This window comes from Macadamia integrifolia, chromosome 14, assembly GCF_013358625.1.
Source record: "Macadamia integrifolia cultivar HAES 741 chromosome 14, SCU_Mint_v3, whole genome shotgun sequence".
NCBI lineage: Eukaryota > Viridiplantae > Streptophyta > Magnoliopsida > Proteales > Proteaceae > Macadamia > Macadamia integrifolia.
Genome location: NC_056570.1, coordinates 16,858,799 through 16,882,899, shown reverse-complemented (window position 1 = coordinate 16,882,899; position 24,101 = coordinate 16,858,799). Strand labels below are relative to the sequence as shown.

The following is a 24,101-nucleotide window of genomic DNA, read 5'->3' as shown; positions in this document are numbered from 1 at the left end:
ATTTTCCCGATTTGGTGGAAACTTAGGTTTCGACCCCCAAACATTGTTTTTTTTGTCTATTTTTTGTGTACATCCTATTTTAGACATTTCTAACATATTCACATCATTAGTGTCATAAAAAAAACACAAAGTCATAATTGTGAGGTGAACCAAAGGTTCGGCAATCATTACGCTAAGTTGTTGACTGAAATATGCTGTAAGTAAATGCATTTTCGAAAGCAGAAAAAAAAATTTAATTAAAAAAAAATAACATTCAAAAAAATTTCAGCCACCGTGAATGCGTAAATTGGGTCCTCCTAAGTGACATAAAAAATTTACATAATTCTACTCTATTTTTAAGTATATTCTATAAAAAATTGATTTTGGGGAAGTTGGGACTTACCTTTTTGGTCCAAGCTTTCTTTTTATGTAGATAAAGCAAGAACCACCCTTAGATTCAACTTTGTTAGGCAAAAAATGGAAATCTCCACAGCCAAGTTTTCCACTTCTAGGAGAAAAAACTAAGAAGAGATGGTCAAATTCTACTAAAGAAGGCTTGAGTTACTTTTCAAACTAACTTATATAGGACCTGGAACCAGTTGGTTTGGTCAAAATTTCCCATGTTTCAATCGAAACATGGGAATTTCGTCGAATTTGATCGAAACATGGTCGAAACCTACAGGACATATCGTTTCGACCCCTGGCAATACGGACGAAACAGTGGAAGGGATTAATACTAAACTAGAGCTATGGAGAACAAGCTTGGAATCATTAGGCTTTATGATAAGCAGAACGAAAACAGAGTATATGATGTGCCCCTTCAGTCAAACTAGGGGAGGAAAGGGAGTGGTGAAACTTGGAGAACAGGAGTTGCCCCAGAGCGATTGTTTTAAATATCAAAGGTCCATCATTAATAAAGAGGGTGATATAAAAGATGATGTTACCCACAAAATTAAGTTGGGATTGATGAAATGGAGAGATGCATGGAGTGCTATGTGACGAAAGAATTCCGATTAAACTCAAAAATTCTACAAGATAATTATACGACCAGCTATGACATATAGAGCGGAGTGTTGGGCAGTCAAGAAGAGTAATCTGAATAAACTAAGTATAGCGGAGATAAGGATGTTGAGAGGGTTCTGCGGCAACACTAGGAGAGATAGAGTAAGGAATGATCCTATTAGAACCAGTTTGGGGATTGCACCACTCCAATTGAGGTGGTATGGCCATGTGCAACGGAGACCTATGGATGTCCCAGAAAGGAAAAGTGGCCGGTTTCATTTGTAGGGAGCCAAAAGAGGTACAAGCAGGCCCCAAATGACTATTGACGAAGTGGTAAGAAAAAATATGCATATGGTAGGACTCGATTCTAGTATGACCATGGATAGAGTACTGTGGTGGACAAGGACCCTTGTAGCCGAACCCTTGTAGGGGATATTCCAGTAATGTGTCTTTGTCGACTCTTTTTTTTTTTTTTTTTTTTTTTCTTAATATCAGATCCATGTAGCCAACCCCATTCAGTTGGGATAAGGTTATGATTGATGTTGTTGTTGTATGGAAAATGGCATGCTTTATATTTTCCAAGTAGCAGTCCACCTAGCAACCAACTTTGGTGCATAGGTAAATCCCACAACACCCTATCTACACATAAAGTTTCAATCCAATCCATATTATACATAGGAGAAAACTAAGGAAAAAGAATGATTAAAAAGTAAAAGGTTTGTCTGGAGCTCTCCAGATCTGTCCTCCAATCCATGTCCCTATATTGGTCGGGGATCTTCGTCCTCCCTCCCCCTACCATAAAATCCATTGAGTCCCTTATCAATTCCTTCCTTTGGAAAGGAACTAACTCCACCAAATTCCTCCACCCCTCTAGCTGGAATTTTGTCTGCCTCCCTAAACCTGAGGGAGGCCTCAGCCTTCGGAGCATCAAAGACATGAACAAAGCGGGCATCCTCAAGCTGATTTAGAGAATTGCTTCAAAGAAAAACAGTATCTGGGTCGCCTGGGTTTACTCCTTATCCTACCTCCTCAAGTCCAACTCCATATGGTCTGTTGTCCCTCTCCCTGACTCTTCGTGGATTTGGCGAGGCATCCTCCGCCTCAGACCAATTGCCCTCGAGGCCATCTCCTACTCTATAGGAAATGGTACCTCAAGTTCTCTCTGGCTGGATCCCTGGCACCCCTCGGGTATCCTCCTTCATCTTCTCAGTCCCAGAACTGTTTATTCCTCGAGATTGGATAGAATGGCCTCGGTCTCCTCTGCCCTTGGCCCGGATGGCTGAGCCACCTCCCCCTCCCTAGCTCTCATAGCAATATAGCTCTCATAGCAATATAGCTCTCATAGCAATATCTGGGCATCCCTCCCTCCCCTTCCCCGGGACCATTTGGAGAAAGAGGATTCCATCATTTGGATCCCTTCCCCTTCCAAAAAGTTCAATTTCTACTCTGCCTCTGCTTGGTCCTATGTCCGGAACCCTTCCCCAGTGGTGCCATGGCATTAGTTGGTCTGGTTCAAGAGTCATATTCCCCATCATAGTTTCACTCTATGGCTCTGCTTGTCCAACTCCCTTCCCACCCAATCCTTCCTCATTCACCGCCACATTCCTGCTGCCTAGGCCCCTCGAATATAGGGAATATCCCTCATCTCTTCTTCTCTTGTCTCTTCTCCTCCCTTGTCTAAAAGACTGTCCTCTCCAATTGTTGGCTGACCATAAGATCTATTCTCCCCTTTGGCAGGGAATAGATTTGGGTTGATATGACCTTCTCGGGCCCTTCCATTTGTGACACCGTTGGTAAATTGGTTTTCTGTGTAACTATAAATCACCTTTGGATGGAGCATAACATTCATAGATGGACCCCCAAATCCCGTTCCCCGTATAAGATTTGGAAAGTTATCTACTTTGATGTTACTTCCAAAGCCTAAACCTTGCATGGCCTTCTCTCCCGCCCTGACCCTATCTCCCCAAAAAATCCCCACATCATTTCCTCTTGGAACCTTCAAGTTGATATCATCCAACCCACGTGATGGTGCCGACTCCCCCCCCCCCCCAACCCTCTCTAGCTGGTTTTGGTGTTTGATCCTTTATTCGGGATTTGGTTGGCTTTTGCTTGTTCTTTTGTAGGTTCCCCTTGGGTTGGCTTTTCCTTGTCGGCTTAAGCCTTCCCTCCCCCCTCTTCCCCTTTGTATATTCTTCTTTCCCTAGTAATGAATTATTTATTCATCCAAAAAAAATAAAAGTATCGAAGCAAATGGTTTTCAAATAATACTGCACAAATATTCCATTTTTCAAAGAAAAAAGGTTTCTTAATCAGTTTCTCAATGAAAATTTTGTAAGCTTAATCAAAGCAAAGTTCTACCAACTAAATACTGCAATCCACCTTCATAGGGAAGACGGTGCCTACTGATTTGTAGAGATCATGAGACGAAGAAGGCAGAAGGTAATGGCTAAAAGAACAAAACATTGAAAGTAAAAACCAACTTAACTTCAGTTACATCACAGAAGGAAACAGAATCTTATGCAACAAAACCATGATCAAGCTCAGGACTAGAACTAACCAAACGTCTCAAGAAAACGAAGAGCCTTCTCAAGAAAGGATGCTCCCCCATCTATATCTTCAAGTGCAAGCAAAATGGGTCTTCCAACAACCAGTGACTTGACAGGACGTTTCTCCCTCCCTGAAAATAAAATATAAAGCATACACTAATATGATTATAATCCAGTACTGAAAAACCTATGATACAGAACCCAAGGCTCCAAAGTCAAAATTAAGGTGGCAATTAGCAGACTATGAACTAATAAACATATGGTTTCAAATATTTAATACACAATTTAATGTGTTTATAAGTATGAAAGCACAAACATTGATGGAGAGATCCTTCAACCACGTCATTTGTGTCATTACGGAAAATTCCATTGTGCCCCGTGACTAGGGCAGCACTTGGGGCTTGTGCAAGAGCCTGTTCTAGTGCTGCCTTCCACTCATACAATTCCTCTGAGGACTCAGCCTGGAAATTCAGGGCAGAAGATAACTCAAAATAAGAAAATATAATATGAGAAAATTAGGATTGATTACCAAGAATTACTTCCTGTATCTCAAAAAAATGAGCAGAAAACAAATAATAAAACAAGGTACCTTAAGGGTGAATGCACGGCCATCACGTCCATCAGGAAACAATACAGTCAGCAGTTTTTTATCTTCCCTAACAACCACGCTGTAAATAAAAACAGTCACAACTGTAAGACACATGGAAACTATAGCATTCCAAGTAAATGAATATACAATAGTTAAGCTTACCTCCCTGAATTGTTCAAGTCAATGCCCCCTAATGTTAAGTTTACTTCACCACCTCTCTGAGGAAGTGCACTCTACAGAACAGCCCAAAAATATCAATAATTAATACAATTCATCACTAAAAAAATTTAAATACAGTCCCATGTTCATAAATAGCAAGACATTGAAGAAAATTAATTGTAGGCAATGAAACATCAAAATAGGCTTGAACATGAGGGAAAACTGCAATAGAATTAGAACATTATCTCTGCATATGTCATTTTAATTCCATCAGAACAGAATCGAATTGCTCGACACACTTGAACCTCAATACCAAGGAAAAGTTACATGCAAAACATTTGATTTTTCAATTATAGTGGCATCAGATACCAGAATTAAAGGTACACAAACGGCAGGAGCATGTGGAAAAAAAGAACAGGATTTGTTGGCACAGATAAGATAACATCACTTGGAAAAATAGTTTCATAGGAAAAACAATCCACTGGGGAATGGGTAGAGGAAAGAAAATTGTTATAATGAAACTTATTCTAGATGGGATAACATCCAAGCATATCTATAGTGTATACCTCTTAATATGCAGTCCAATAGTGTATACCTCTTAATATGCAGTCCAACCCTAAGTTTGAACTCAGCAGTAGGAAATTTTCAAGATCCGTGCTAAAAGCTTCTGCAAAAAGCTTCTGAATGCCTGCTGTGAACCTGATGCTTCCACCCCCTCCTTCATCTTTGCTTAGATTGGCAGTGCAAAAAAGTAAAAGCCAGTTCTGTATCTCTAGAATCCATATTGATGATGACAATAAGCTCTGGAGTTGTTCTTCACACAAAAAGCACAAACTAGATACAAAGTCGTCTAAATAAGCTCAATAAAATTAGGATTTCATTGTCCACTCGCTATAGGAAACTCCAGAGTGCCAAGTTCGAGCCTGGAGGACGATTCTAGGATCATTCAGTACTGACAAATAATGGTCCTTTCCCCCACCCCTCATTTTGGATTATAAAGATTAGCCTTAATCATACAAAAGCATAGCTCAAAAACTCAGCAAAATCTTGCTGAAATTTTTGAAATTTTGGTGATTTCAACTTGGCTGAGAAAAATACCACAGAAATCAGGGATTCAACACTGTTTCAGTTGAAATTTCAGTGTTTTGCCAAGATTTCAACCCCCTATCGTATCGGTTTGGGGGTACGGCTTAGGGGGTAATATAAATTCCTCTTTCAAGCCAGCCTGGTCGAAATTTCAACCAAATTCAAACATCTTGCATTCTCGCACTGTTTCACCCCTTCGCACTGCGGGAAAAAGGACAACACACATCTTGCTGATTTTTTACACCTCACCTCTACACAATGCTGGAATATGGTGTTGGGGGTTGCCACATCACTCCAACCACATCGTTTGCTACACATTGGTGAAGATTTGACCATGGTTCAAAGTTTCCACCGATACCGTCAAAATTTCCCACATTTCCACAGTATCCCAAGACTCCGATACCAAATACCATGTGACTTTTAAAAGTCACTAGTTTCAACCAAAATTCCCATATTTTGACCGAAATGTGGGAATTTTTGAGTGGACCAATGGGACAGCCTTTATAAAACCTTCTTAAATGAGAAACCAAGCCTTCTTATATCTAGACCCAGTTCTCTTCCCCATCTGTATAGTTCAAGATGGTCTGTGGTTTCAAAGATGAAAAATTCTTCGCTCTCCACCCTCCACTCATACTCCATTGGTAACACTTCTTCCCTTCCACCCCCTTTGTCAAAGTTCATCCATCAGGTTCATATTATACCTCTCTATGTAGTGATTCTCTTTATCATTAGCGTCTCCCTCTCTCTCACCGAACCCCTCCTCTCTCTCTTTGTTTCCCCTGCCTTACTCCTCCACAGCTTTACCAAATCCAATCGAGCCAGCGAGGCCCCTTCCTAGTGGTAATTTCTCTTTGTCTTCTCCTTTGCCACGCAGGCCATGTTGGCCAGCAAGCAATGGCCAACTGCAAACTTGGGCGCAATTTTGGAGGAAATCAATGTTATTTACAAAGGACTGAATTAGAATTATCAAACCAGTAGCCAAATAAAAAGATCATTCTCAGGCACTCAGTACAAGGGATCACATTATTCCATTTATGAACCATGATAGTCCTCCCCCTCTGATGTCACCATCCTAACCCTTCCATCCCTCTCCTCTCCAGCAGCTTCAACCACCAAACCTCCTGCTCCTCCTCCTCTTCCTCCGCCACCCCTTCCCTCTTCTACCCCCCAACCTCCTTGACCTTCCTCCATCCCATACCTCTTCACCTGACAAGTCCTCCCCTCCCGAAACCTGGAAAATTGTTGCCTCTCCCCCTTCTCCCCCTTGCCGAGATGGCCTTTCCTTATCCTTCATTCCTCCTGTAAATATTGGCGTACCAGAATCCAAGAAGAAGAAAGAAGAAAGAGACAAAGATATTGGTTTAACTTCGGAATCACAACCGTGTGGTTAGGACTAACCCCTTCACTCAATATATGGACTAGCTATTACAAACTCATAAGTCATAACACAAATAAGAAACTAGAAGACATAACCAAAAAAGAAATTAACTCTAACTTAGCGAACAACTATCCTAAACCCAATAGAAACTAACAAAGACATGCTTGAGTCAAATATAATCCCACGGTATGGAGGTCTATGGGTGTCCATAGAACTCCAACCGACACATGCCCTCATACACTCTAATACTCCCCCTCAAGCTAGAGTATACACATAGTAACTGAAAGCTCCAGCTTAGACCAACAAGAACTCCAACAAACACAGAGGGAACTCCAATCAACCATCATAAAGCCATTAGAAACTCCAAAAGTAACAAAATCCCTTCCAAAGAATGCAGTCTAATAACAACGAAAGCCCTTCCCAAAGAAGGAACTCTCAAATAATCTCAAAATAGAAGTGAAGTATCCAACAACTACATCAAAAGACCTTCCCAAAGAAGGCATTCCAACAGAAATTGTAGCTCCCAATAGCTACAAAAAAAGTACTCACGAGCCTCAAACAAAGATCTCCCCAAACAGATGTCTCACAGAAAATTCCACAGATAAATAAGCAGTATCAGGTCGCTAGGGACCAAACAACATCAGGTTGTTGAATATACCAAACAACATCAGATTGTTGAATATACCATCTTCAAAAGATAAAATACTTGTTGAGGGCACGCACGAGCATAAACATCTTCAAACAAAATAATCTTGTACAGACATAATCAAGAGTAGACGACCAATCAAATCGGATAGATAACAATTTGAATCTCCTCATCACGCATAGCAGTACACAAAGACAAATATTATCCAACAACTATCACCACAAAGAATCCCATAACCAAGAGCACCACAACAAATAATTTTCAATCTCCCCCTGATGGTAGCAAATCTAAACAAATAACTCCAATCACAACGCATACAAATGCCAATTTTTCAAAGAAGTGCAAATTCCAAATTGAGGTGATTTTGGGCCTGCCAAATGGAAATTCTGTAATTACCTCATATAATCCCCCAATTGATATGGAACCCCTGGTCAAAATACATAATTGGGTTCAATGTGGACCCACTTCAAACAATAAAGCCTAATTAATCCAAAGTTGATGGCAATTTTGTAATTAATCCATCAATCCTGAGTTTAAAACCCAACATTGACCACAATTATGGGCCCATCCAAGCACACAATAGCCAAAAGTAAGGGTAAATGGCAAAACCACAGGCACAAAGGTGTGTGGCAGAACTGTAGTTAACTTACAATCCAATTATTGGAAGAGGAAACATAATAAGGACAAGAGGGTGTAATGACATAAAGCAGGGGTAATATGGAAAAACACAAATAAAAATAAGATTTCATGCCTTAAAACAAGGTAACGTGAGGGACTAAAGAATAATGATAACACATGTCACATGGGGTGACGATGGAAAGAAAGAAAAGGCTAAAAAATCAGCAAGCCCAAACCTGAACCCATTTTTAGAAATATTGTGAGCATCTACTCATGCAAGTAGCAAATAATCAAGGGAATGCAAGGTTGTCTTCAACCTTGCAACTGTGAAACCAGGAGTCGTTATCCTAAAGAGAAACATAAGGTACATACCGTGAAAAACTAGGCAGCAAGGGTAGTCATCCCCAACCTCCTTATAACAAGCGGTAAGAAATAAGCCAAATAAAAAGGAGAACAGCAGCGGAACAGCAGTGGTAAAGTAATTCACATTGATACCAACCGAAGGAGTTGTAACGTGATAGAACACTTCCAGTGTACCAAGAAAATAGCAGAGAGCATCTCACATCCACACGGCCTTTCAATCTTCTCCGATAACAGGAGGGTACCAAATTGACATCAACTGAACTAGGGTTTCAACAGAAAACCAGAACTGTATACTGATCACAACAAACCAGTCGATACCAGACAATCCAGCGGAGAAACCAAGTACGTAGAACTGTTACGATACAAAACTTTAGACCAGCAAACATTACTAGCAAACAAATCAGGAAAAGAACCAAATACAAAACCTTAGCATATCGCAAAGCACGATTCCACGACTCCAAAAGAAATCAGAAAACCAAATCGATAGGTAGCAGCAATCAGTTGATTAAGCAAATCAATAGAAAATTTTCGTCCTCGACAGCCACACAACACAAAACAATAAGGTAAATGGCAGCAGATATGGTTTGCATCAAACTTTCATTAGAACCCTAGTTCTTATTCTTCTAAGAACTAGAGCTTCACCAGTAGCATGAGACCTTAGAACGACTCTCAAAACAGCTACTTGTTAAGGCTCTGATGCCATGTAAATATTTGGGAACTAGAATCAAAGAAGAAGAAGAGGCAGAGATTGGTGTAACTTCCGAATCACAACCGGGTGGTTGGGACTAACCCCTTCACTCAATATATAGACTAGCTATTACAAACTCATAACACAAATAGGAAACCACAAGACATAACCAAAAAGGAAACTAACTCTAACTTAGCTAACAACTATCCTAAACCCAATAGGGAACTAACAAAGATATGCTTGAATCAAATATAATCCCACGGTATTGAGGCCTATGGACACCTATATTGAGGTCTATGGACACCCATACACCTCCAACCGACACATGCTCTCATACACTCTAACACCACTCTTATCGATGTGTTTTTAGTGGGCCATTGCCCTTACGGTTTGCTAGATTCTGAGATCGCAAAGTGGCGTAACTGCTTCATTAGCCATTTCCTTGGGAGCCCCCCCCCCCTTTTCCCTATTGTGAAGACTTCCCTCTATGCTCTCAACTTTTCTTCTCGACAATGGAATTTTTATTTTCAATTTCTCAAGTGAAGATGACAAGAACAATGCCCTTGAAGTGGACATTGGCTTGTAGGCAAGAAACCGATTTTTCTCATACAATGGGACCGACAATTATCCCTCAACAAAGTGGATTTCAAAACCATCCCTTTTTGGGCTTCCCTGCCAAATCCTCCTCTCCATTATTGGTGCTATCAAGATTTACGCATTACTGGATCTACTATCGGCAAGCCCCTTCTCCGACTACCGAACTCACATCATGGATCTGTTAGCCTTTGCTAGAATCTGCATAGAGATCTCTGCTGAAGCTCCTTCGCCTTCCACGGTCTCCATTAATGATGATAATGGGTTTTCTTTTGCACAAGTGGTTTGTTATCAATGGTTGCCCCCCCCCTTTGTACCATTTGCAAGGACTTTGGCCATAAGACCTCTCTCTGCTCTCCAAAGATTGCCCAAGTTGAGGTGCTTGGTTCCCGACACTCCCCCTCTCCAAAGCCTCCCTCGCATGACCCCCATAGAAGAAAACAACATTGGAATAGAAAGCGTCGGAACTTTAGCCGGATGGTGGATCCTAATAAGAACGATTCCACTAGTGCAAGTGCCTGGCCTTCATCCCTTGGTCCATCAGATCTCTCCCTTTGGACTTAAGGTCACAATAGGTTATCCTTCCTGTCGCAATCATCCTTTGGCTCTAATGAAGGTTTCCATCTGCCTCGATCCACTGACTCTCCTGCCACCAGGATCATTCTCTCTTGTTGAAGCTGTTTTACCGGTCACCTCAGCCGATGTCCCTAACGGCATCACTATTGCTTATGGGCTTTCAGCCCTTGAGCCATCGCTCTCTGCATCTCAAATCTGCCTCATCGCTAATGACTCATAGCTTACGCCTAGCCCTTCTTATGCCCTCCCCCCTATCCTTCCCCTTCCTACCCCTGATAGGGCCTCTTCCCTTTCTAATCTTGGTCCTCTTCTAAACCTTGTCCTCTTCTGGCCAGCCCCACTTTCCAAATTACTTAAATCCTTCCTACCTTAACCTCAACCGGCCAGCCCATCCTCCTACCACTACTCCGGTCCAACCCGTTATCCTTCTAACCCAACCCGTCCTAACTATCCTAATCCCTAGCCAAACCTACACCTGTTATCTTCTTCGGGTGACCCAGTCAGAGCTCATCTCTCGTGAATTATTTTCTCCAATTCTTCTCCTCCTAGCCCTTTGCCAGCCATCACCGTCTCAACTATCATGTCGCCCCGCCTATTGCTTCCACCTTGGCTGCTTTAATCGTCATCCATGTTGCTTCCACTAATCACTAATAATCACCCTACTTCGTCTGCATCCTCCACACCTTCCCCAACTGCTGCAACTTCCTCGTCTACCACGACTGCTCCATCAGCATCTGGTGCTGCTGCAACTGCCCCTCCTTTGACTTGACCGCGCCATCATCGTCTACCACATCTCTACTGCTGCTTTCTCTACCTCCTCTGCCAAGTCTACATCCTTTGTTGCGCCCTCTGCTGCCGCCTCTGAAGGCGTCATCTTCATAGTTGTCATGGCGTCGCCTAGCGTCGCCAAGGCGACGATTTGGCATCCTGGCGGAAAAAGAAGTTCATGACAATGCTATGATTTACGTGACTCACAAATGGCGGTCGCCATTGGCTGATAGGCGTCGCCATGGCACTACCATGGATACCAGGTCACGCCTGATTCACTAGGCAGTCGATTTTTTGTAAAATGCAAGGTGATTTTGATAGGGATATGTTGATTTTTGATGATTTGATGTTGCTTAATGTTGGTTTTATATGTTATACGGTATATATTATAGGCTTGTAGCATGCTAAATAACTTAAGAGAATAGGGGAAATAAAAAAGTAGCATACTAAATAACTTTAGAAAATAAGGAAAATAAAAAATGACACATGGGCGATTTGACAGCCATGGCAACGCCATAATGGGCGATTCATCGCCAAATCAATTAGCCACCCCTCGACCGCCTTGGATCGATTTGACGCTGTGACAACTATGGTCATCTTCAGCTCTATAGTCCTCAAGACATCCGCCTTGGTTGCCTCCATGCCTACCTACCCTACCCATGGCCTTCCGCCAGGAAGCTCCTGCAATGCCGCCTCTCCTACCTTGCAGGCCTCTCCCCCGCTTACTGCCTCCACACTGGGACTGCCCGTCTGCCTCCTCCTTGTTGTGTAGATGCCACAAATACAATCCACAGTGGCCTTCCTTCCTAAGAACAAGACACAATGAAGCTCTATTCTACCTAGGCCCCTCCTGAGCACGCTCTGATCGATAAGACCCAAGATTGCTCCTAGGCCCCTCTAGTCCAGGCAAGCCCTTCCTACCCACCTCAGGTGTGCCTCCCTACAATCTTCAATTTCGACTTTGGTTGTTGTTGATGTCTTCAAAAAGAAGAGCATGTTAGCTAGATCCATCTCTCTTCCCAAAGGGCCAATTAAGATCAAGCCTTCCAAAGCCCCCCAGCCCTCTCCCCTTAAAGAATACTCCCGTCAACCTAAGCCTAAACCCTTTTATAGCCCGACCATGCCCTCCCCCAGCCCTGTTGAGCTCTTAATGCCTTCACCCGCCCGTTCCAAATGACCCCCTAGACTATCTGGAATGTTAGAAGCCTCAATTCCTCTACCAAGCATGCGTCTATCTACTCCCACATCAAGTCATCCAAAGTTGTGTTATGTTGCCATTTTGTAACTCTTGTCCTTGAAGCTAATGTCTCCCGCATCGTTGCATCCACTGCCTCCTCATGGTCCTTCATCTCTAACTACGCCCACTACCCTAATGGTCGTATCTGGATTCTATAGAACCCCCATCTTCATGATCTCTCTCCCATTGTTTCTTCCTCCCAAACCATTCACTTTTTCTCCTCTCCCACGGGATCCCCCTTCCTTCTTCTCTGTGGTTTATACTCATAATCGAGCTCCTAACAGGCTCCCGCTCAGGCCTAACCTCCACTCTTATTCCTCTTCTCACGCTTCCCTCCCTTGAGGCACTGGAGGAGATTTTTGTGGTCAGAGCCATTAATGAGAAACTCTAAGGTGCCCCTATCGACCATTCCTCTTCTAATTCCTTTAATGATTGTAATGAAGAAATCGGTATGAGTGACCTCAGATGGTCAGGGTCCAAATTCACTTGGCACAACCGCAGAAGCGGAGCTGACCAAGTGGCTTGCAAGTTGGATCGGGCTCTTGTAAATGAAGCCTAGCTCAATTCCTTCCCCTCCTCTCATGCTTGCTTTGACCTTCCTGGAATTTCATATCACTCCCACATCTCCCTCTTTGTTCAACCCAACATCTCCTTCGGCCCCAAGCCCATCAAATTCTTTGATATGTGGCACCTCCATCAGAACTTTCTTCCTCTTGTGAGTCAAGCTTGGGCTGCCCCTATTCTTGCTCCCTCCTCTCCCGTTATTGCCTTTGCAAAAAGCTCAAGAATGTCAAAGCTACCCTTAAATCTTGGAACTCCAACACCTTTGGAAACATCTCTGCTCGTGTTATTTCCTATCAAGAGAAGCTTAACCTTATCCAGTCTAGGCTCTAGCTCGACCTCCATAATCTCTTCCTTGCTAAGGAAGAAACATTGGTTGCCTCTAAGCTCTCCTCTCTCCTAGCCCAGGAAGAATCCTTTCTCTATCAGAAATCTCAAATCTAATGGCTTAAGCTAGGAGACTTTAACTCTGCCTACTTCTATTGTTCTCTCAAAGCTCGAACCAATGTCATCTCTATTCCAAACTCTACTCTAGCAATGGCTCCGAGCTCCTCTCTCCTGAGGATATTAAATCCGAAGTTGTCTCCTACTTCAATAATCTCTTCCACCCTCCCACCTCCTCCTCTTCCCCCTACCTCCCAGGCTCCTCAATGAGTTCATCCCTCACCATCTCCTTCCTTCTCTCTAGCTAACCCATCCGATGCCAAGATCTTGGTTGCTGTCCTCTCCCACAAATCCAATAAAGCCCCTGGTCCTCATGGATGCAATATGTGCTTTTTCTTGTCCTGCTGGCACATCATTCGCGATGACCTCATCTTCGCCATCCGTAGCTTCTTCCTCAATCCCAGCCAAATCCATGGAATTAACCATACCTTCCTCTGACTTATTCCCAAGAAAGAAGGTGAGCAAGCTATGCCTAATTTCAGACATATCTCTCTTTGCAACCTCCTTTATAAATTTTATGGCCAAAATCATTGCCAATCGGATTCAGATAGTCATCAACTCGCTTGTTAGCCCCAACCAATCGACTTTCATCGTTGGCAGAAGTATTATTGATAACATCGTTCTTTACTACGAGATTATTAGCGGGTTCAACCACAAGTCTCACTCCTTTGCTGCCCTCCTTAAAATTAACATCCACAAGTCGTTGGGACATCATCTCTAGAGTCTTGTTGTAGATGCCTTTTCCCCCCTCCTTTGTTCACCAAATTCGTTCCTGCATTTCCACACCCCACTTCTCTGTCATAATCAATGGTAGCCCTATTGGATACTTCTCTTCCTCTGTGGGCATCAGACAAGGCTGTCCTCTATCCCACTTCCTCTTCTCTTTGGCCGTCGAGGTCTCTCTCGTTCAATTCAATCCTCCACTGACTAGCTCCTCATCTCTCCCATCCCCAAATGCAAATCTCTCATGCTAACCCATCTCTTTGCTAATGATCTCATGATTTTCTTTAAAGTTGATCCTCCCACCCTCACCAATATTATTTCTTCCCTTCTTCTCTGAGTCCCTCTTTGGCCTGCGAATCAACAATCTCAAATCCAATCTCTTTCTCTCAAGAGTCCCTGATGCCCACCAGGCCCAGCTCCTCACCATATCTAGCTTTTCCCTGAGCTCCCTCTTGGTTAAATATCTGGGTCTTCCCCTCATCTCCTCCAGGATTTCCTCCCATCAATGTTCTCCCATCATCGATTCCATGAGGAAAAGACTTCAACTTTGGAAAGGCAAGCTCCTTTCATGCGTTGATCATATGGTCCTCATTAAATCGGTCCTCCAATCCTTATATATTTACTGGTCTGGCATCTTGATCCTCCCGGCTTCCACCTCCAAAGCCATCGACTCCCTCCTCTATTCCTTCCTCTGGAAAGGAGCAAAATCCTCTAAATTATTCATCCTCTGAGCTCGTTTAAAGTTTTCCGCCCTAAAGCGAAAGGAGGTTTAGGTCTAAGGCAAATCAAAGATACCAATTATGTGGGCACTTTGAAGCTTATTTCGAATTGCCTCAAAGCAACGCAGCATCTGGGTCTCTTGGGTCTAGTCCTCCCCCCTTAAAAATGATTCCCTCTGAACGGCCTCTCCCTCCTCTGATGCCTCTTGGATATGGCGTAATACTCTTTGCTTCAGACCTCTTGCTCTTCAAACAATCTCTTACACCATTGGCAACGGATCCTCCAACTCACTTTGGTTAGACCCTTAGCACTCCTTTGTTATTCTCCTCCCCTGGGTCACTCCTAGAATCATCTTCCCCTTTGGTTGGCCAGATCTGTCTCGATCGCCTCATTCCTCTCCCATAGAGTTTGGACCCCTCTAGCACCCCCCCTTGCCGACCTCTGGTCTTCTCCCCCCCCATCACCTCGGGTTACCGTGGAAGAGAGGACAAGGTTATTTCGCTCCCCTCCCCTACGGGTTTGTTCACTTCTGCCTCTGCCTGAGATTTCATCCGTTCAAAAGACCCCATCATTCCTTGGTACAAAACCATCTAGTTTAAAGGCCATATCCTTCATCATAGTTTCACTACTTAGCATGCCCTTTCCAACTGCCACCTTATGCAATCCTTCCTCAACTTCCGGCACATCCAAGCCCCCATGTCCTATTGTTTGTGCTAGAACGGCATCAGAGATGCTGATCATCTTTTCTTTTCTTACCCCTTCTCTGCTTCAATCTAGAAGAGGTCCTTCTATCCCGCTAGCCCTCTTAACTTTACTTTTGGGGGTTCTAGCATTTGTGACACAATTGGGAAGCTTGCCTTTTGCGCCACCATCAACCATATTTTGATAGAGCACAATCTTCGTAGATGGACTTCCAATTCTCGTTTTTTTGATACGATTTGGAATGCCATCTACTTTCATGTTAGCTCCAAACTTCGATGTCTATGTCACCGTCCGATTCGTGATTCCCCAGGAACAGGCACATTGTTGTCTCCTAGGGCTTTCCCTCTATTGTTCCTCTTCTTTACTTGGGCTCTCTTCCCCCTGTTGTAGTTTCCCTCTTGGGGGCTTGTTCTCTTCTGCCCCCTCTCCCTTGTATATTCTTCCTCTTGGTAATGAATTTATTTATTCATCCAAAAAAAATATTATCTACAAATATAGCCTTGTTATCTAACCTCTTGAATTTTACAAATATACCTTTGTTATAATCTCAAGTAGAGATTCAAGAGTTATGACGAAATTACATTTTTTTTTTACCTCAAAAGTCGCCCATAAAATGACAGAAAACAGGGCCAAGATCTGTTGCTCCGACAATCACCTGGTCGTACGGTTGAGCATCCAACACCTGTCCCTTTCGCTTCCAAATATACCCCTCTTCATCCATGTAATGGCAGGAAGTGGGATAGGTGTTAGATGCTCACCCGTACAACCACGTGAACGTACGAGCAGCAGATCCAATTAATGCATTTTGTCACCGTGTATGTGACATTCCACTAGACCCAACTTTTAAAATATTTCTCCTTTTTATTTCACAATTTCAAAACTTTTTTTTTCCCCTTATGGATGCAGAACCATTGGTATCCTTACTTATTGCCATTTCAAAAAGAATGTGGACACCGCAACATAATACGAGAGAGGCACGCACGGCGCACAAGAGTGAGTGGTTGAACACTATGAACCTCTGGAAGTGGCATGGTATTAAGAATTTTCAGTACTATTGAGCCCTTTCAAATATGTCAACTCAATCGGATTGCATTTACTGTTGGCACATAAGAAAATATGATGGCACGTTTTTTTAATAGTGACAGACAGAGAAGCTACATAGGGAGTTTTTAGTATGATTTCTTAGAAACTGTTCATGATTTCTCAACGTGAATTCTCAAGAAACAGAAACCAAATTTCCAGAAACTGAGAAATAGGCTAGCACATGTGTCTCTTTATAATCAGAGACTCTTCTTCAAAAATCAATACTGTGCTAGTTTTTAATAAGCATGTGTTTTAAGGATCCATTGCAACCTACTGGTCATGGGTTAGAGTGAAACAGACTCTCCACGAAGTGGGTAAGTCTGCATACATTATAACCCTCCCCAGACCCTGCAGTGGCGGGAGCCTCGTGCATTCGGTATGCCCTTTCTTTACATGTTTTAAGGATTGACTTTGAATCTAACTAAAAACAAAAGTTGTATTTGAAGGATGAAAGTATAAGACCCATGAACTTTATAACAAAAGCAAGGAAAACACCAACCACATTCCTCACTGAAGCAACAACTATAGCAGCTTACAGCCAGTGAAGCCCACTGGAGAAAGCAAATGCCCACTTGATTTTGACATTGCCAATGAGTAAGGCACATCCATATTCCTATTTTTCACAATATAATTCATGTTTTATGAGATAGCATTCAGATTTTCATTGTTGAGAGGACCAAAAGTAAGAGATGATAACAGCAGAAATAAGGGGTGCTTGCTAGCAGCAGCTGTTGGAGGTAATAGCAGCATTCAGTTATTGCTGAAAACAATTCAGGAGCATTAGGTTCATTGATGAGAACTTCATCCCCTTCCACTGGTGGTTTTTTTGACCAAGAAATGTTTGACTCGAGAAAGGAAAGTGGGTTGCTTTGCAAAATCAAAACTGTTTAACCTCACAAACAAATTTCTCATTCTGAATTGTACTGCATATTAAGCATCCAAAGAATTTCTTTTTCTCATTAAGAAATTGTTCGAAAAACTATTTCTGAGAAAAAGCAAAGATGGTATCTGAGAAACCATACCAAGGGAATCACAGTGTCATGAGTTTCTCAATCAAGCAGTTCCAGGTTTTGGATCTCAGTATCAACTGTATATTTGACCTCCTCTAAATAACAGTATCTCCAGCTAAGGAGATTGCCATCTCCGGCAATGCTTATCACATGCAATCTCTCTATGTCATCTCCAGCCAAGGTTTCCTATTCTATATGGATTCTGTATGACATGGGTAGTAACTCTTTCTATACATAGGACCCTATCTATAGCAATGTTTGATTGTAATCCCATCTCTTTCTATATTGTATAGCTGGCTAGGGTGTCACCAATCCTATATATATGCATTAAAGTGAATGCAATCAAATTCAATACAAAACCAAATTATTCTTGATTTAACACTTGGATTGGGACATAAAGTTTGTACTGCTCATATTGCAGATTACAATTTCCAGTCAATTGACCCATATTTTAGAACTCAACAGAACTGGAGGAGAAAAACTACACCATGCACGCTAAAATATAAAATATTTGACTGTGGTATTCTCATCAAACATTTAGGTGAAGGTGGGGGGGGGGGTGGGGGAGGGGAGGGTTGCACAGGAAACTGAATTCATTAGCTTAGAAACATACTACAGTGCCAGCAACAAATAAAATAATAGAAGGGTGCACATTTGAAGTAATTTTAAGTCACTATAACAATACTTTAATTTTTAGTATAGCTGCATAATAATATTAAGGGAAAAAGAACGCTGTCTGGTCGTGTGTAGCCTACTATGCCCAGACAGCGCCCCTGAAATGACCGCCCCGCCCCCTTACAAACTGAAAAATCCCCCCATGTTATGATGGATGTGCCGAAAAACTAGAAAGGATAAAGTAAGGAGTGAACATATTAGAGCTAATTTGGGAATGGCCCTGATTAACAACAAGCTCTGAGAAAGTTATCTAAGGTAGTATGGTCATGTTTAATGGAGGCATGGGGATGCCCTAGTAAAGAGAAGTGATACGATAACAATTGAAGGAACTAAAAGATCCAAGGGCAGGCCTAAAATGACCATAGAAGAAGTTGTGAGGAAGGATATGAATAGTCTAGGTCTTGTCCCAAGTATGACCAGATTGAGCCTATTGGAGGGCAAGGATAATGTAGGTTGTAGCTGACCCCATTTAGCTGAGTTTCTCCTATCTTGCCGAGTTGTGCCTCTTTCCTTATACTTTCTTCTCCCTGTCTTCCCTCTCATTTCAGATTATTTCCCTACTTCGTTTTGCATGGATCCACGTAGCCAACCCTATTAAGTTGGGATCATGCTGAGTTGTTGGTCACTGCCCCTGCACGTCCCCACCTTGGCCCTTACGCTGGTGCAGGGGCCACGCAACCGGACAGCGTTCTTCTTCCCTAATATTAATATTAACAATATAAGTTCATCAAGTTGAAGATAATCCCTTCCAATTGAAGCTAATACAACCTCAAAGATCACACGTAACCAATGGATAGATTAATTTAGGCTTGTTCATAAAGAGATGAATATTATTAACCAACCCATGAAAAATCATAAGAATATAATGGTCTTGACACTAACAGGATCATTTTTGAAGAAAACCAAAGATGTACGTGTAAGGATGAACCAGCGCTTCTTCCATGACTTCCAACCTATCCCTGAAAAAGCCCAACAGGAGTTCCAAATGGATAACAAAATTAATGAGATGTACCAAAAAGCCAAATTACTATTTACAAACAAGTACTTGCTATAAAGTAAAAACAACTTAATTCTTGGTTAACACTAAATGCACTTAAAGGACAAGAAGCTATGGAGGCAACAGCAGAAAATCTTACTTTCACACCCACCAAAAGCCCAAATAGCTCAAGATTCAACTAAACACAAGGCCCACAAATCATCTAGAATTAATTATGTAAGCATTTCACAATAAGAGACAATCAAGCATCAACAAACCCAAATACTACAATACCCAGCTTGGGCCCAGAAGAAGAAAAAAATGCAAAAAAAGGCGCAAAAGAGCATCTGTTACCCCTTCACTGACACGTGCAGAGTGACTTACAAGCAAATGTACAAAATTCCCCAAATGTAGCACATATGATTTCTCATGTGGATTCAAGCTAACATCTTAGCCGGTTTTAGAATCCTCCACAGGCGGAACAGTAGAGCAAGGAATACAACACTATAGGAGGTTCGAAAATCGCAGAACCAAAGCTTGGATCAATTTACATTGCTAGTAACCTGATAAGCGAACCAAGCATATAGAAGTTGACTGTCACTTTATTCGAGATACTGTGATGTAGAAACTGATATCAACTACTGCAATGCCCCAAATTTTGGAACCTTAGAATAGATCTCTTTTATATTATTTTCTAAACTAGATTAAATATTTAAAGTTAGGCTCTACTTAATGACTTAATGAGTTAGCTTAGTGGTTAACACCTTGTCTATCTAGAGGTCCTAGATTCAAATCTTGTTAGTAGTAAGGGGGTTTTATTAGATTTTTCTTTTCTTCTCTTTGCTGTTCTTTTCTTTTAAATTTGTGGACCCCACCCCTATTAGACAAATCATGGGAGATGGGAGGGAGATCCGTGGGAGAGAAGGAGAGAGAAAAAGAGGGGAAAAGAGAGATTCGTAGGAGAGGAGAGAAAAAAAGAGGGGAAAAAGAGAGATTCGTAGGAGAGAGAGAGAGAGAGAGAGAGAGACCCGTAGGAGAGAGAGAGAGAGGGGAAAATAAGAGAAGAGAGAGATGTGAGAGAGGAGAGATAGAAATAGAAGGGAAAAGAGGGAGAGTTATGATCGAGAGGGAATAGGAGAAAGGGGAATGTGAGCTATAAAAGAAGAGGAAGAGAGAGAAGAGAAGGAGGATCGTGAGAAAGAAAGAAAGAAAGGAAGGAAGGAAGGAAGGAAGCAAGGGAGAGATAGGGGATTGTGGAAGGGGAAAATTGTGCCTATGTCACTACTCTTTTCTACGCACTTTAGGTAATGATCCTTCTCTTATTCTTAGTTTTTGAATAGGATTGTTATCCCTGATTCCAAATAGTTGAGGGTTCTTTTTGGGACCCAATATGAGACCCAACTAAAACCTGTCATTAATGATTTAGTTAGACTTGTCAACCTCAACAATTATGTTATGGTTCTTTTGGGACCCAATATGGACCAAAATAAAACTTGATTTTATTCATTTATGATCCGGTTAGACTTATCACCCTCACCAATTATGTTAGGGTTCTATTAGGGTCTTTTGGGACCCAAATAAAACCTGATTTTATTCATTTATGATCCAGTTAGACTTGTCACCCTCAAATGTTCGGGTTCTGTTTGGGACCCAAATTAAACTAATTGGATATTTTTATTGGGACCCAATATAGGACCCAAATCAATTTAAGACCTTTATATAGGGTTCTTTACTAGAAACCTATTATGGGACCCAAATCTTGGGCAGGACAGTAATTAACATAGGGTATTACTAACTTCAGATTGGGACCTCCTGGACACTTGGACTCATAGGGGAGATAACACTTTTGCAAACGGAGGTAAATGGATTGTAGTAAGTGTACACCACAGCGTATGGTATGCTTGACTTATGTTTGCATGATATGACTATAATGACCTATTGAATGTTGTAACCTTATGATTGATGTTATGATCACTTATATGTATAGATTGAGTTATATTCATATGTGGCTTGTGTTATGTGGCACATATTAAATTATGCTGAAAGGGATTTTGAGTAAACGTGGATGTTGTTTTAAGTATTCTTTGTAAAAATTTGACTAGTGCTTTTTTCATTGTGACTAAAATGTGATTTTGTGAGAATGTGAACTTGTGAAGGTGTGTGAGAGCAAGTGGACTGCTCCGTACCAGACCAGAGGGGTGTTCCGTTGAGCTGCAGAACTTGTACCCACGTGCACAGTGGAATATATTTAGTCACAGTGTGGTGACATCTATGTGATTGTGTGATTTGTGGGGGCCGAGTTTCCCTCTCATAACCCGGAATGTTAGCAACTCATTTCCCCCAAAGCTGGCTAAGCGTGAAAATGGGATTTTTTTGTTGAAAAAAATGGTTGTGTTTTAATATAGAGATAATTTTGAAAGTAATCATTTCATCAGTGCATGTTGTTTGGTTGTTGTTTCTGTGTTGTTCCCTTATTACATTCTACCTTACTAGGTTGTGAGCTCACTCCATTAAATATGACATTACAGAGGAGTAGATTGGTGGTACAAGATGCAGCAAGTTTGAGGGCGACCTGAAGCTTTCTATTAGTTTATTTTACTTTATTAGATAATTGTAGTATGATGCTACTTCATGTAAACTCGATAGAGTGATTTTGAATTTAAATTTTGGGAACGCACCTTAGATTGCCACCAGTAGGTATTGTTTCGGATATCTTATTTATGATTAGTTGTTTTATTTTGTTGACACTGAATTTTTACGAATTCTCATATGCTTGATTTCAGTGAATTTTTTTTATCATTTGACCAATGCGCGCGAGGGCTGTACCCTTACCTGTATATGGGTTTGGGCCATGACAACTACTTTCGTTGGTTCTGCATATCAACTTGGTGATAAGTTTACAAAGGCTTTGTTTAGGAATGCATTTCTTTAAGGTTGTTCCAAGTTTTGCATGGGTGATTGATGCAAATCAAAAGCCCAAATTAGAGAATGAGAAGAAGAAAAGAAAAAATTTACTGTTCATGTGAACAGTACCCACATGAACAGTGCTTTGGTCCATATTATTTCCTTTTAAGCTTAGTTTCCCTTTTTTGTTTTTTCACATAGTTTCCTGTTCTTGTTACTTACCTTTTTGTTATTTGTTTCCTTTTATCGAAAGTTTGCTTTTTGTAAGGCTTTGGCTTTTGCCTATTTAAAGCCAACCATTGTAAAGTTTTGAGGGAAGTTTTGAGTTAATAAAATTGAAGTGTTTCTTCATGGCTGAGGGAGTCGACTGAGTGGGCGAGATGCCAAAAACTATGAGAGACCCAAGGGAGAGGGTGAGAGGCCCAATCCTATCTATATCTTCTTCTTCCCCCTTTCTCCACTTCCATTGATTCCTTTCTTCTCTTTCCTTTTATTATTTTCTGTGCACTGTTGAGGTTATTCGACAACTACTGAGGGCCTGATTGATGCCTTCAAGCGCTGCTGATTCTTTGTTCAAGGCCACACAAGTACCTGTGGCAGCCACATAAGTGAGTTTTCTAGGTTGCAATCAACCCCAGTTATCTCACCGATCTCTAAGTTTCTGCAGTTCACCTTTTGAGGATCTCATCGGGTCCATATAAGGACCACTCGACCAGAAAATCAGGCCCAGAAGCAACCTGCAACCTTGGTTTCCAAAAGTTTCCTAATCTGTGATCTAGGTCGAGGTTTGTGTATCTCTGCAACAGGCCATCAGCTTAGGCCAGAATTTTGAGGATTTATTTATTCCCTCATGAACCACTTCAATATCAATTTCATGGCCATCTGGGGTGTGGTTTGTAAGTTACAAGTTTTCTCCACTTTGATCTAATATCTCCTAGTTTTTAGTTCTTCGTATTCTGTTCGGATTATTTGGTTGTTATTCTGGTATTGCTTCCCCACTGATGGGACTTTGATTTGATGAACGTTCGATGTCCTAAACATAGTCTGACTGGTTGTGATTTGTTACTGTTGAGTTTGACCCTATTCGGATAAAGCTGAGAGGCTTCTTTTATTGTCACTGTGGAGATGTTATCGGCTTTCATGTGTTGGGAGTTTGTGTACTTATCTGGGGCTGGGTACTCTAGTAAGCAGCCTTACATTGCTCCAACTTGAGGGTAAGTGTTAATGATATGTGCCGAAGGGGGTTTTTCATAATTATAGTTTTTATTCATGGACTTATGTTGTAGACCAAGTCCTCGATTAGGGCTTCAAGCTGGTTTACAACTGGCCATAATTTGGGCACTCTCGAGCAGCCTATATTTGGTCCTATCTCATTCATATTGAGAGATTCTCGACCAGCAGCTAATGCAAGGCTATTTTCCTAAGCAAGCAACCCCAAATAATTTATAAACTTCGAACCAAACTCAAGCTCAGATCTAACCAACAACCGATAAAAAACTCAGATCTGAAAATAGGGCTGAAAAGGGAGAAAATAAGTTACCCACTATCCAAGGCTCAGATGAGTCAGCAAACCTGGTTGAAGGGAGGTTGTTATAGCCTCGAAGAAACCTCCAAATATGGTTGACAGCAGGTCCATGCACAGGCAGCAACAAGCAAGAGAAACTCTAGACAGAAAATCAGGTTTCAAAGGGCTGATGGGAGAAAACCTGTGGTTGATAGATCAGGCCTCAGCTGGCCCTGAAAAATGGGTCGTGTGGTCCCCTTATGGTCTTCAACAAAACCTCAAAAGGGTTTTAGGATCAGACTTCAGATGAGAGAGATATTGGAGAAAACGATTGGACTCACAACCCTGACTCTGCTCTGTATCAGTTTCAGTTCCTTGGCTGTCCCTTTTTTTTTTTTTTTTTTTTTTTTTTTTTTGGTACCAAGGAGAAGAAGAATATACAAGTGGGGAGAGAGGGTGGGAGGAGAAGGCTTAAGCCAAGAAGGAAAAGCCAGCTCCAAGAAAACAAAAGCTGAAGACAATTAGTAAACAAAGCAAAACATCAAAACCAACCCAAGAGGGGGGGGGAGG

At 41.7% G+C, this 24,101-nt stretch overlaps 1 protein-coding gene across 1 annotated transcript in view; it reads right to left on the bottom strand.

Moving 5' to 3' along the window:
* Window positions 1-24,101, bottom strand: part of LOC122061619 (rho GTPase-activating protein 7-like) — a 125,754-nt gene that overhangs the window by 85,614 nt on the left and 16,039 nt on the right. Inside the window, 5 exon segments of the mRNA XM_042625008.1 lie at window positions 3,539-3,658; window positions 3,844-3,988; window positions 4,117-4,195; window positions 4,279-4,349; window positions 19,030-19,106. Of these exon segments, the coding sequence (XP_042480942.1) occupies window positions 3,539-3,658; window positions 3,844-3,988; window positions 4,117-4,195; window positions 4,279-4,349; window positions 19,030-19,106 (492 nt within the window).